At 34.3% G+C, this 12,407-nt stretch overlaps 1 protein-coding gene across 1 annotated transcript in view; it reads left to right on the plus strand.

Annotated features, from left to right (window-relative positions):
- Positions 1 to 2,487: 2,487 nt before the first annotated feature.
- Positions 2,488 to 12,407, plus strand: part of tmem161b (transmembrane protein 161B) — a 42,994-nt gene continuing 33,074 nt past the window's right edge. Inside the window, exons 1-2 of the mRNA XM_056458395.1 lie at positions 2,488 to 2,698; positions 12,060 to 12,163. Of these exons, the coding sequence (XP_056314370.1) occupies positions 2,696 to 2,698; positions 12,060 to 12,163 (107 nt within the window). The 5' untranslated portion in view covers positions 2,488 to 2,695. The remainder of the gene's footprint in view (positions 2,699 to 12,059; positions 12,164 to 12,407) is intronic.

The raw sequence follows: 12,407 nt of genomic DNA on the forward strand, positions 1-12,407 counted from the left end.
GTAGATCTTGTTTACCGTACACAGAGATAATGACACAGGAGAGACGGGGTTTATTCAGACATGAGCCAATGCTATTCATTTACACTACCATACCACTGTGAATACACCTACTCATTTACTATTAGTACTGCTTTCTGCATCAGGTGAATGTAAAGCTCATTTGAAAAAGTAGCTCATTTGATTGATTAAGCTGCCTCATTTTGCCTTTTACAGCTCTGCACACCATCAAATCACATTCTGAGATGCTTCATTATTATTAAAAAGGTTTTGTAAACAAGATTTTTTATGATAATGAGAAACCAGTTAGATGTTTTTGTTATAAACTGAACTCCCACACAAATACAGCAAACAAAAAAAAGAAGAAAAAAAACGTTTGCGATATTTATTTCTAGAAAAGTCATTTATATTTTATTGTATAAAGTTGCATGATATTGGAAAAATCTAACATTGCTATGTTTTTTTTTTCTTTTGTGCTATATAAATACAATTTCACCACATGACTCTATTTGGAAAGAATTAATAATGTTAGATCAATTGGGATGATTCTGCAGAGTGAATGCTTTTCCATAAAATCTAATAAACAATCTATACAATTTTTGGGGTCCCTGACACATTTTTGTTGTTGCCTGTGCTAACTGCAGTGCATTTCTGTATTTGCATGAGTTGTGAGTATTTTCTTGCACAACAATCTATAAGCATAAAATATACAATTGAAATAAAGTGTTTTATCATTTCCCGGAACAATATTCAAGTACAGTATCTGAATGATAAAAGTTAAAAATAACTCAATAAAATTAATTGTCGTTAAGGTCACAAATTGGTACAATTTCTTATACCTGAATGCTTTTAAAATCATTATACAATCACAGGCATCAAAAGCAAATGCAAATGATAAATTATACTGCAATCTCAACATTGCATATCCAGCGATGTGACTATTGAGAATGATCACATTGTGATATCGATGCTGAAACGATATATTGTGCGGCCCTAATAAAGACCCAATGTATACTGTGAAAAGTCAATATTATAAATTGGCCTAAAATAAGTTTTATTATTATTATTATTTACATTACTATTTATTTATGAACTTATTTTAATGAATGTATTTTTCATTTTAATCAGATTTGTATTTGTTTATTTTAGTATAGATGCTATTATTTACCTAAATGTAATTTAATTATTATTTATAATATTGTTTTATAATAATTATATTATTTTAATGAGATTGTTTTCTTTTCTGTTTTCTTAAGTGTGTTTATTTATTAATCTTAACAAAATGTTTGCTTGTTGTTATTTTTTATCTTTTTTATTCTTCTGATTTCACACAATTTTAAAGCACAAATCAGTAGCATTTTGTTAGAATATAATGAATTTTAACCTGTTTTTAAAACGACATCTCTCAATTTCAACACTTTAAATTTATGAATAAAAACTTATAAAGTCAAAATAGTTGCTCTTCTTATACTGTCTTAATATTGTCTTTGCTTCTATTTTTTTACATATTCAGGAAATAATAATTTTATAATGCATTAATAAACATACGAAGGTAAGTTTAATGTAGAGAATATAGAAAAAAATGAGTGAATAGTATTTCTATCCCTAAATACTGTGTAACTTATTTTAATGATTGTATTTTTAATTTTGATCAGATTTGTATCAATTATTTGAATATAGATGCTATTATTAACCTTAATGTCATTTAATTATTACTTATTGATTATTTTATAATAAATATAATAAGACTATTTTAATAAGATGTTTTTTTGTGTGTGTGTTTATTTATTCAACCTAATAAAATGTTTGCTTTATTATTTTTATCTTATTTTACTTTATCAAATTTAAAGCGTAATTTAGTAGCACTTTTATTAGAAGACTATTAATTTTAACCTGTTTTTAAAAAAAATCTTTCAATTTTCAACACTTTAAATTTATGAATATAAAACTTATCAAGCCAAAATAGTTGCTCTTCTTATACCGTCTTATTAATGTCTTTCATTTAATTTCATTTTATTGTTTAAATTATTTTACATTTTCAGGTAATATTAATTTTATAATGCATTAATAAGTGTGAATACTATTACCATCCCTAAACCCTGTCAGTGTAACGTTACCTCAGATTTCACTTAATACATCACAAAACTGAAGGTTTTTAGGAGTAAACTCACAAAGATGTTCCCCTGTCCTGTGAGGGTTAAATAAATAACAGCACCGGTAGAAAAACGTCACATGTGCTCCCTTCACTACTTCCGGTGAATGGGTCCTGCAAGATCCTTAAGTCACCCAAATCAGTGCCTGTTTCAAAGAAATAGAATTATAAAAACGTTCTTTTTAGAAACATATCTGAAATGTAAACAAGCATTAAAACGCGTCCTGTTAACCAATCTGAGACTTCAATGTGACTTATATATACTTTATTATTGCGCTTTGGAAGTCGTCGATCCTGACAGGCTGTCGCTGGCAAGCTGAGTAACCGAGAGTCTGAGCGTGACCTCTACTGCAGTTGAAAACACAGCGGAGCCGCGGCTCGATTAGTGGGATGTTTGTTTAGGTCTTCGTTTTACCAGTCAACACAGTCATCTCAAATAACAGCCCCGTAAGACAGGCTTATGTGCTCCGTGCCACTGGATCTCCGCTCCGGGGTGCTCAGAGTGTCAGCCGGCTTTGAGATCTTTCACAGCACTGCTACATCAAAATGGTAAGAGAAGAGCAGATCATCGGTGATGTCATGTTTACAGTCATATAACCGGAGGATTTTTTATATAGCTGCTCATTCAGATGATTGATGTATGTCGGGGAAGCTTGACGGTATTGATGCTTGCAGCCATGCTTGTAGATTTGGGTAACGTCTTCATCTAATAAGGTTAAGATTAGTTGATACTTTAAGTGGAAATGTGTAAGTGGTATTTAAAAAGAAATGATAAATTATGTCATTTAATGTCATATTTAAATGAGCGGAGTCAATGGACATTGTGGTTCTGCTAATGTGTCTCACCTGGTGCAGGTAAAGGCTCTGCTTTTGACCTCAGTTTGCCCTCAGCTGGCTGGATGACATCTCTCACCATAACAACAACAAAGCTTGTCATTTTTAAATTGAAGGTTCACCCCAAAATAACAATTTTCCTAGCCTCAGTTAATTACAGATGTCAACATCTTTGTCGTCTTTAAATGAGTGTACTCAATGGACATGATGGTTCTGCTAGTGTGCCTCACCTGGTGCTGGCATTGGGGAAAAGTTTTGTGTTCGCACGTTTAGACTTTCTTCTTAATAATAATATAATCTCAGAAAAGTGTTGTTTGCAAATTCTAAACATGGAAATCATATTAGACTATCAAAGTAGGACATTGTTCAGAGTCAATTAAGCAGTGCTAATGCTGCTTTGAAGTCACACTTGCATACTATTTTAGACCAAAGCATTCAACGTATCATGGTAAACAATATACAGACCTTGTCACAAGTTGTCACTTTTCACAAAATGTACAAATGTGTGAATATAATACCAACTTTACCTCAGTGTGCAGGGAAAGTCTCTGCTTTTGACCTCAGTTTGCCCTCCGCTGACTAGATGACATCTCCCACATTTTCCACTATAAAGCTTGTCACTTTTAAAGAGATGGTTTACACCAAAATAACAATTTTCTGAGCCTCAGTTAGTTACACATTTCAACATCTTTGTTATTATTAACTGAGTGTACTCAGTGGGCATGATGGTTCTGCTAGTGCACAGGTGTCAAAGCCAGTTCCTGGAGGACCGCAGCTCTGCACAGTTTAGTTCTAACCCTAATTAAACACACCTGATCAACCTAATTGAGTCCTTTAGGCTTGTTTGAAACCTACAGGTAAGTGTGTTGAAGCAGGGTTGGAACTAAACTGTGCAGAGCTGCGGCTCTCCAGGATCTGGCTTTGACACTTGTGTGCTTGTGTGTCTCACCTGGCGCTGGCATTGGGGTAAAGTTGGTTTTGTGTTCACACATTCAGACTTTCTTTTTAATAATATCATTTCAGAAAAGTGTCTTTTGCACATTCTAAATAGAGAAATCATATTAGCTATTTGCATTGACTGTCAAAGTATGAGATTGTTCACAGTCAATTAAACAATGCTAATGTTGCTTTAAAGCCATACTTACAGTTGAAGTCAGAATTATTAGCCCCCTCTGTTTATTTTTTGCCCCAATTTCTGTTTAACGGAGAGATTTTTTCAACACATTTCTAAACATAATAGTTTTAATAACTCATTTCTAATAACTGATTTATTTTCATCTTTGTCATGACGACAGTAAATAATATTAGACTAGATATTTTTCAAGACACTTCTATACAGCTTAAAGTGCATTTAAAGGCTTAACTAGGTTAATTAGGTTAACTAGGCAGGAGAGGGTAATTAGGCAAGTTATTGTATAATGATGGTTTGTTCTGTAGACTATCGAAAAAAAATAAAGCTTAAAGGGGCTAATAATTTTGACCTTAAAATGTTTTTTTTTTTTTTTTTTTATTAAAAGCTGCTTTTATTCTTGCTGAAATAAAACAAATAAGACTTTCTCCAGAAGAAAAAATATTATCAGACATACTGTGAAAATTTCTTTGCTCTGATAAACATCATTAGGGAAATATTTAAAAAAAGAAAAGAAAAAATAATTAAGGGGGGCTAATAATTCTGTCTTCAACTGTACATACTATTTCAGACCGACTAGTCAACGTAGCATGGTAAACAATATAGGGATCATGCCTCTAGTTGCCACAAAAGGAACAAATGTGTAAATATAAATCCAACTTTACCTCAGTGTGCAGCTGAAGTCTCAGCTTTTGACCTCAATTTGTCCTCCAACTGGATGACCATAACAACCATAAAGCTTGTCACTTTTAAAGAGAAGGTTCACACCAAAAAAACAATTTTCTGAGCCTCCGTTAGTTACAAAGTTCAACAAAATGTGCTCCTGAACAGAATGAGATGTTATGTTTCATCTGCTCACCATTATTATGTGGAAAATGTGCTGTAAACTTTTGGAAATGTTTACTTAAAAAAAAAAAATAAAAAAAATATATATATTTAACTATATATAGGGCTGATAAACAATATTATTTTGAATCGCAATTGAATTTATATCAATAACAATAAGCTCTGGACTTTTTTCTACTCTACAGTGATCTAAGAGCCAATCACACAGCATAAATGTGCAACAATGGGAATATAAATGTGTGCTCTTTTAAATCTCGAAGCATCAACAACTTATATCGAAATATATATTGTTATCGTTCAATATGGAAAATAATGATCTAGATTGCATTTCTGCCATATTGCTCAGTCCTAACTATAGTTGAATATTTATTTCTTGTGTTAGGCTAAATGGTTTAAGTTAGGATGAAGACCACCACTTTGCATAAACATTGATTATTCGAGTCAATGGCACACACGTGGAGTTACAGAGTTTATATACACATTTTGATTGTCAGTACTATGTGTTTAAATACATTTTAAATAAAACACACTTGTAAGTACCTGTTCAATAGTCTAAATGTAGATGACCCAAGTCCTAAACATAATGAAGGCCATGACTGAATGATATACGATTCGACCAACTATCATGGTCCTGGAGGGCCAGCATCACACAGATCTGAGGATTAGCTTGGCTAATATTTTGACCTTAATCATTTAGTTTTGGATTGTTTACATTGAAAAGCTATTTGAGAACAAGTGAAGATTTGTGATTTAGTTTACAGCACTTGTCATTAATTTCTGTGGTATCTTCCAAGGACTGACAATTTTAAAACAGTGTGTGCATGGTAGCAAACCTATAGTAGTGCTATTCATGCTAAACTTTCCAGTCAAGAGAGCAGCTCATTTTCTAGTGTAATTTAAGGCCTAGACCTGAAGTCGGTGTTATGAAATAAAAAAACTTGTCAATCCAAAATAGTTGAGTTACCTTAAATTCTCTTTTGTTCTTGCTCACAAGTAGTCAAGACCTCATTAAGTGGGCTTAAGACAGACTCAATGACTTCATTTTTCTGTAAATGCTTTATTACTATTTAACAGTTTATATCAGGGGTGGCCAAAATCTGTCCTGAAGGGCTGATGTCTTGCAGAGCTTAGCTCCATCTTGCTTCAACACACCAAGCAGGAAATTTCTAAAGCCAATTGAAGGCACTCCTAAATATCATTAGCCTAAAAGCACAATGGCTAATGCTAATGCTGTTACTATATGGCAGTACACAGAAAAGGAGACTAAAAGCTACTATGTGATTGGCTAAGACATGCTTTTATGTGACCAAGTTAGCATTACAGGTTTTCCATTGGTAAGTAATACAGACATTTGCAAGAGCTTGATTAGCTGGTTCAGAGTTTTGCTCCCACAACAATCATCACATTTGAACATGCTGATCAGTGTCTTCAAGATGACTAGAAATCTATAGGCAGGTGTGACTTATTGTGGTTGCAGATAAACTCTGCAGGAGCTCTTCTAGACCGAACTTAGGTACTCCTGCTTTATTAAGTGTATAAGATATTATTAAGGTGATGTAAATAATATATCATCTAATAAGACACCATTATATCAGTTATAGAATGTCATTTCCTTTCACTGCCACTAGTCTTATTTTTTGCTCTTGTTTACATTGGAATCTACAACATGTCAGTGAGATCTGAGTGAGGTAATGGAAGGAAATTAATTGGAAAACCTCAAATTTTGACGTGACGCCACAGGATGTTTTTGAAGAGCTCAAAATCCATACTTTACCAGAGCAGTTCTCCTCTTGACCATTATCTCATATGGTGACTGAGCTTTCGGACCTGCTGGTTATCTTCAGTGGCCCCCTTCAGAGCTCATTTGGCCCCTGTGCTGTCCAGGTCACTGCCAGCAAGTCAGATAAGTGTCCCATGCTGCTTCAATTACCTCTGCGGCTCCAACCTCTCATGGTGACTTACACTGATGGATCAAACTTCCCCAGCAAGGGAGGCGTCCCATTTTTTTATATTGGAGAATGTCCAGAGTGGTGGTTTGAGTCATCTAGAGAGAAGTTTTGTGTAAACTGTTCTGTTGTTACCTTCATGGCTTGATGGACATTCACCCAAAACTGAAAACTCTGTCATCATTTACTCTCCCTTTGCTTGTCACAAACATGTTTGAGTTTCTTTTTTCTGTTAAGCACAAAAGATATTCTGAAGAAAGTTGGAAATCAATAATCACTGACCTCCAAAGTATTTGTTTTTCCTACTATGTCAACGGTTTCCAGCTTTCTCCAGAATATTTTATTTTAGGTTCAGCAGAAAAAAAAGAGACTCATAAAGTTTTGGATCCACTTGAGGGCCCCCCAAATGATCCCTCAGACTGGAAATGCATCAAGCCTTTCTGTATTGGTGTGCATTAAGACTTTGCTTAAATATTTGCTTTTGCTCACATACTAAAAATAATACATATTGTTTTTTTTTGTTGTTGTTTGTTTTATTTGAAAATCTTATTACATGTGATTAAGTGTGTATCTTTGGTTTGAGAAGAGAGAGGCACACAAAATTGTGGAAAATGTTTTCGATTTAAATCCCATTTACTGAATTTGCCTATATTTAGGATATGGGGTGATCCAGGGAAAATATAGGCTGATTAGACAAAGTTAATTTATTAATCGACCTAATCTAAAAGTGGGCAGCACGGCGGCTCAGTGGTTAGCACTGTCGCTTCACAGCAAGAAGGTTGCTGGTTTGGGTCCAGGCTGGGCCAGTTGGCATTTCTGTGTGGAGTTTACCTGTTCTCCCCATGATCACTTAGGTCAACTCCGGGAGCTCTGGTTTCCCTCACAGTACAAAGACATTCTTGGTAAACAAAATTGGCCGTTGTGTATGAGTGTTTCAATGAGCGTGTATGAGGGTTTCCCAGTACTGGGTTGTGGCTGGAAGGGCATTCACTGCATAAAACATATTCTGGAATAGTTGACGATTTAATCCACTATGCCGACCCCTGATAAATAATAATAATTATTATTATAACTTTTTATTTTACCAGGAAAGATGCATTGAGATTAAATATCTCTTTTACAAGAGCATCCTGGCCAAGATTAAGCAGTATACATGTCACATGGGTCTAACAGACAACAAACAAAAAACAATTAACAGTTAACATGAATCACACTGACAACCTATTCAAAACATCTACAAACCTGTGTTTCAACTTCTAAACCTTTTATAGTCTTTTTAAAAGCATTTAGTGAAATTCTTTGAACTGCAACTGTGTATTGCATTCCTTGTGCATTCCTCTGTGTGCATTCCTCTTAATCAAGTGTAACGTCGATAGGGGACCCTCATGTCTGTGAGAATCACTTTCGACACCATTTGAACTGGTCAAACAGATCAATATAAAAAGGCACATCTTTTGCGTCAATGACTTTGTCCTTTTTTCAAGTGTGCCAATATATTGCTCTGTCTTTATAGGATGCAAAAACTGATGAGCAATTACAATCCACTTCGCTGTGATTCCAGTCCAGCTTTTTCAGCTTGTTATGACAGATGATACTGTAAGGGACTAATCTGAAGCAAAATGAATGAATGAAAAGTGGGGGTGTATGTCCCCCCATCACTAGTGTTACACCTCTAAATGTGATTAATACAAAAATAAATAAATCCAAAATTTCTCCACGAAATGTAATTTCTTCATTATGTTATATCGCAAATAAATAGTTTTTTTCTTTCTCTGAGCTCTTGCATATGCCTGAATCTTTAAGTGGAGCAAATCATTAAAATGTACACTTCATTCTAACCCATGAAAAAACATAATATCAATTGATTCAACATGACGGCTCCATTCCCAGCAGTCTCTCATTCATTCTCATGGCTCCTATAGTTCCCTTGGCAATGGGATACCTGCCTGTTTCAGGTGAAGTGAGAGAAACAAGCTTAAGTTCACTCAGAGTTGCCTGTAACCAGCAGTGAAAAGAAGCATGCGGCTGCTTTCATGTGTTTCACTGCAGCACATTATAGCTATTGTGTCTTTGTGTGGCTTTACTTTTGTGCAGGTTTTGGCATCAGAGTGGCGAAAAGCAGAATAAAATGAAATGAAACTTTTCCCATTTTATGGAAAGCTTTGCATTCATGCTGCTTATCGAGTGAGGTATTCAATGTGAAAGCTGTATGCTGAGACGCTCATTTTCACAGTGTTTTACTGTGAATTAAATCATGGCAGTGCAGCAGTGCTTAAATATCACCGCTGTTGATCCTGTAAATGTAAAAGTTTGATGCTGACTTTAAAACACGTGTTGAATGTAGTTGAGGAAGTCAAGATGATTTGCAAAGGTTATTCTTTTTGAATAATTGAATTAATCGGCTATTTTTGTGTTGTTTGGATGCGGTGAGCAAAACAGATGTTGCACTCATTTAAAATCATATTTTCAAAAGCTGCTTTAAAATGTTTTAAAGAGGACCTATTATGCCCCTTTTGACAAGATGTAAAATAAATCTCTGATGTGCCTAAAGTGTGTATGTGAAGTTTTAGCTCATCATACCCTATAAATAATCTTTTATAAGTCATTGAACCTGCCATTTTTAGGCTCTGATTCAAATTGTGCTGTTTTGGTGAAATTCAAATGAGGTTGTGCCCCTCTTTTTTTTTTGAGACCTCTTTTCAAAAGAGGGCGGGCTAAAAATTTACCTGTAAATCAGCATATAGTAACAGATTCAAAACAAAACAAAAACTCTTTGGACGGCTGCTTCTCACTCAGGGCTGTCTAATGAAGGAAAGAGTGTCACTAATGGGCAGGACCCTTTCCCTTCATGTACAAAAAGAGAGAATGACTATATTTATACACTGTTGCCACAGTTTTATCTGGTTCTCGAATTTGATTGGCTGATAGCAGTGAGATATTCTGCAATAACAGCACTCGTACAGCCTCCTCATCCTTCTGTATTACTCTGCCCACATAAAGTGACAGCAGATCAATAAACTCACTACAGTTTGACAAATACTGCAGCTGTGTGACAACATAATGTGCTTTTGAGGCTTTTTAGGCAAGAATGTAGTTGTTTAGATTGCAACTATACAGTTTTTTTTATAAGGATAGTGCCTATTTTAGATAATTTCAGAGATACAGCGCCATCCACAAGATGGTGACAGAGACCGCGTAATAAGCTCTTAGAAGAGAAAAACAGTGTAACTTTAAACTACAGTTGATCAAATCATAAAAAAAATGCTAAGTGACTTTCTAAGTCAATCCCTCTCTTTTGAATGTTGTAGTGCTGTATTTATACCATAGTATATTCTATCATAGTATATCCTATTCTGAGTACGTTTAGATTTAAAGGATTTGTTGTTTGTATTGTTTACAATGTTTAACAACCCACCCCTCAGGTATTTTATGTTAATTTTGAATAAAGTAGAAAGTAGGAACACATGTATAAAGTAGCCGTAAAGTAGTAAAATATGATAAATACAAAAAAGTGTCATTTGAACTTCATTGAATAAAAATTTTAAAATACATAAATAATTATAAGGATGTAGGCCAGACACTCTAACAGTGCAATATTGTTTTAGGGTTATTTTATTCAGCTAGTTACATATTGATTTTAGAATATGTGATATATATATATATATATATATATATATATATATATATTTATATTTATTTATTTATTTATTTATTTATTTATTTATTTATTTATTTTTTGAAACCAGGACAATATACATAATTTTTGAAAGCAGGTTATTTTGGAATTATTATAGGAGTTGTCAGGCTTTGCCATATTTCAAAAGAAGTGACATTAATACAGTATTTAAAGTTGAAATCAGAATTATTAAACCCCCTTTTAATTTTTTTTTTCTTTTTTAATATTCCTCAAATGATGTTTAACAGAGCAAGGAAATTTTCACAGTATGTCTGATAATATTTTTTCTTCTTGAGAAAGTCTTATTTGTTTTATTTCACCAAGAATAAAAGCCATTTTTAATAAAAAAAAAACATTTTAAGGTCGAAATTATTAGCCCCTTTAAGCTATATATTTTTCTCGGTAGTCTACAGAACAAACCATCGTTATACAATAACTTGCCTAATTAGCCTAACCTGTCTAGTTAACCCAATTAACCTAGTTAAGCCTTTAAATGTCACTTTAAGCTGTATAGAAGTGTCTTGAAAAATATCTAGTCAATTATAATTTACTGTCATGGCAAAGATAAAATAAATCCGTTATTAGAAATGAGTTATTAAAACTATTATGTTTAGAAATGTGTTGAAAAAAATCTTTCCATTAAATAGAAATTGGGAAAAAAATAAACGGGCTAATTATTCAGGGGAGTTAATAATTCTGACTTCAACTGTATATTTACAGTGTTGATGTTGTTTATTTTCAGTTATTGTTTCATTATATATTTCCAGAGGTGCAGTGATATCTATGCTAGATTTTAAACAACATGGGTCATTCATTGTATACCACAGATCCTGACCACAATATAATAAATGATGTAACAGAATTCAACAAGTCAAACTTGCACAATTACGACATTTCAGAATATTTCAGATACATTTCTTTCTTTTCTGTCTTGCAATTGAATTGCTCTACCGTATAATTCAGGATCACTGTGTGCTACGCCAGCAATGTTGGCATGTAAATTTCTTTTGTGCAAGTTTTGAAATGGTTAGCTAGTCACATAGCGATTTTTGAACTTCAGCGATCATTTGAATGCACATCACAGTCTCCTCAACACAGGCCAGGACACCGAGCTTTATACGCGTAGATGGTGAGAGTGAGATTGGCCATTGATGCTAACAGTCCTCCCTCCTACGCTCCAACCGGGAAAGTTTGATGCTGGGGTGTTTAAGGCAATTACAGAATAGGTGCTTGACCAGGGAAGTCAAGATCATTTGCAAAGGTTATTACCTTTTGAGGTGCCGAATAAATTTTTCCTTGCTCTGTGGACTAGTCACTTTTATGCTGAATCTTTCTTCAAATTCTGCTACTTCGGTTTGAAAGTCATCTGTTACAGCCAACCAAACTGTCAGTTGAGGCTAGTTCACTGCTCTGAATGCTGTTCTGTGTTCTTGCTGCTGCGATCAGGAAGTGTTCTAATATTTCACTCTTTCTCTTCAGGGTGTGATCAGTGTGCAGCTGGTGGTTACCATGGTAATGGCCAGCGTGATTCAGAAGATCATACCCCACTATTCGTTTGCAAGATGGCTCCTCTGCAGTGGCAGGTAATGAGAAAGTACAGCCCACTGTGCCACTCTGGCAACCCTCCCAATGGTCAAGCTAAAACTGCATCTTAATCTTCAAGGCAGACTTAACAACCTAGTCCACAGATCCTGCTCCACTTTGCAACCATCTCCCATGTTTTATTGTTCATATTAAGGGTCCATCAAAAATGCATCATTATGGTGCTTCAGAAAGACCAAAGGGTATCATCAAAAAGCGCTCCGACCCGAGAGAATCGCTAACGAA

Source organism: Danio aesculapii, chromosome 5, assembly GCF_903798145.1.
Source record: "Danio aesculapii chromosome 5, fDanAes4.1, whole genome shotgun sequence".
Taxonomy (NCBI): Eukaryota; Metazoa; Chordata; class Actinopteri; order Cypriniformes; family Danionidae; genus Danio; species Danio aesculapii.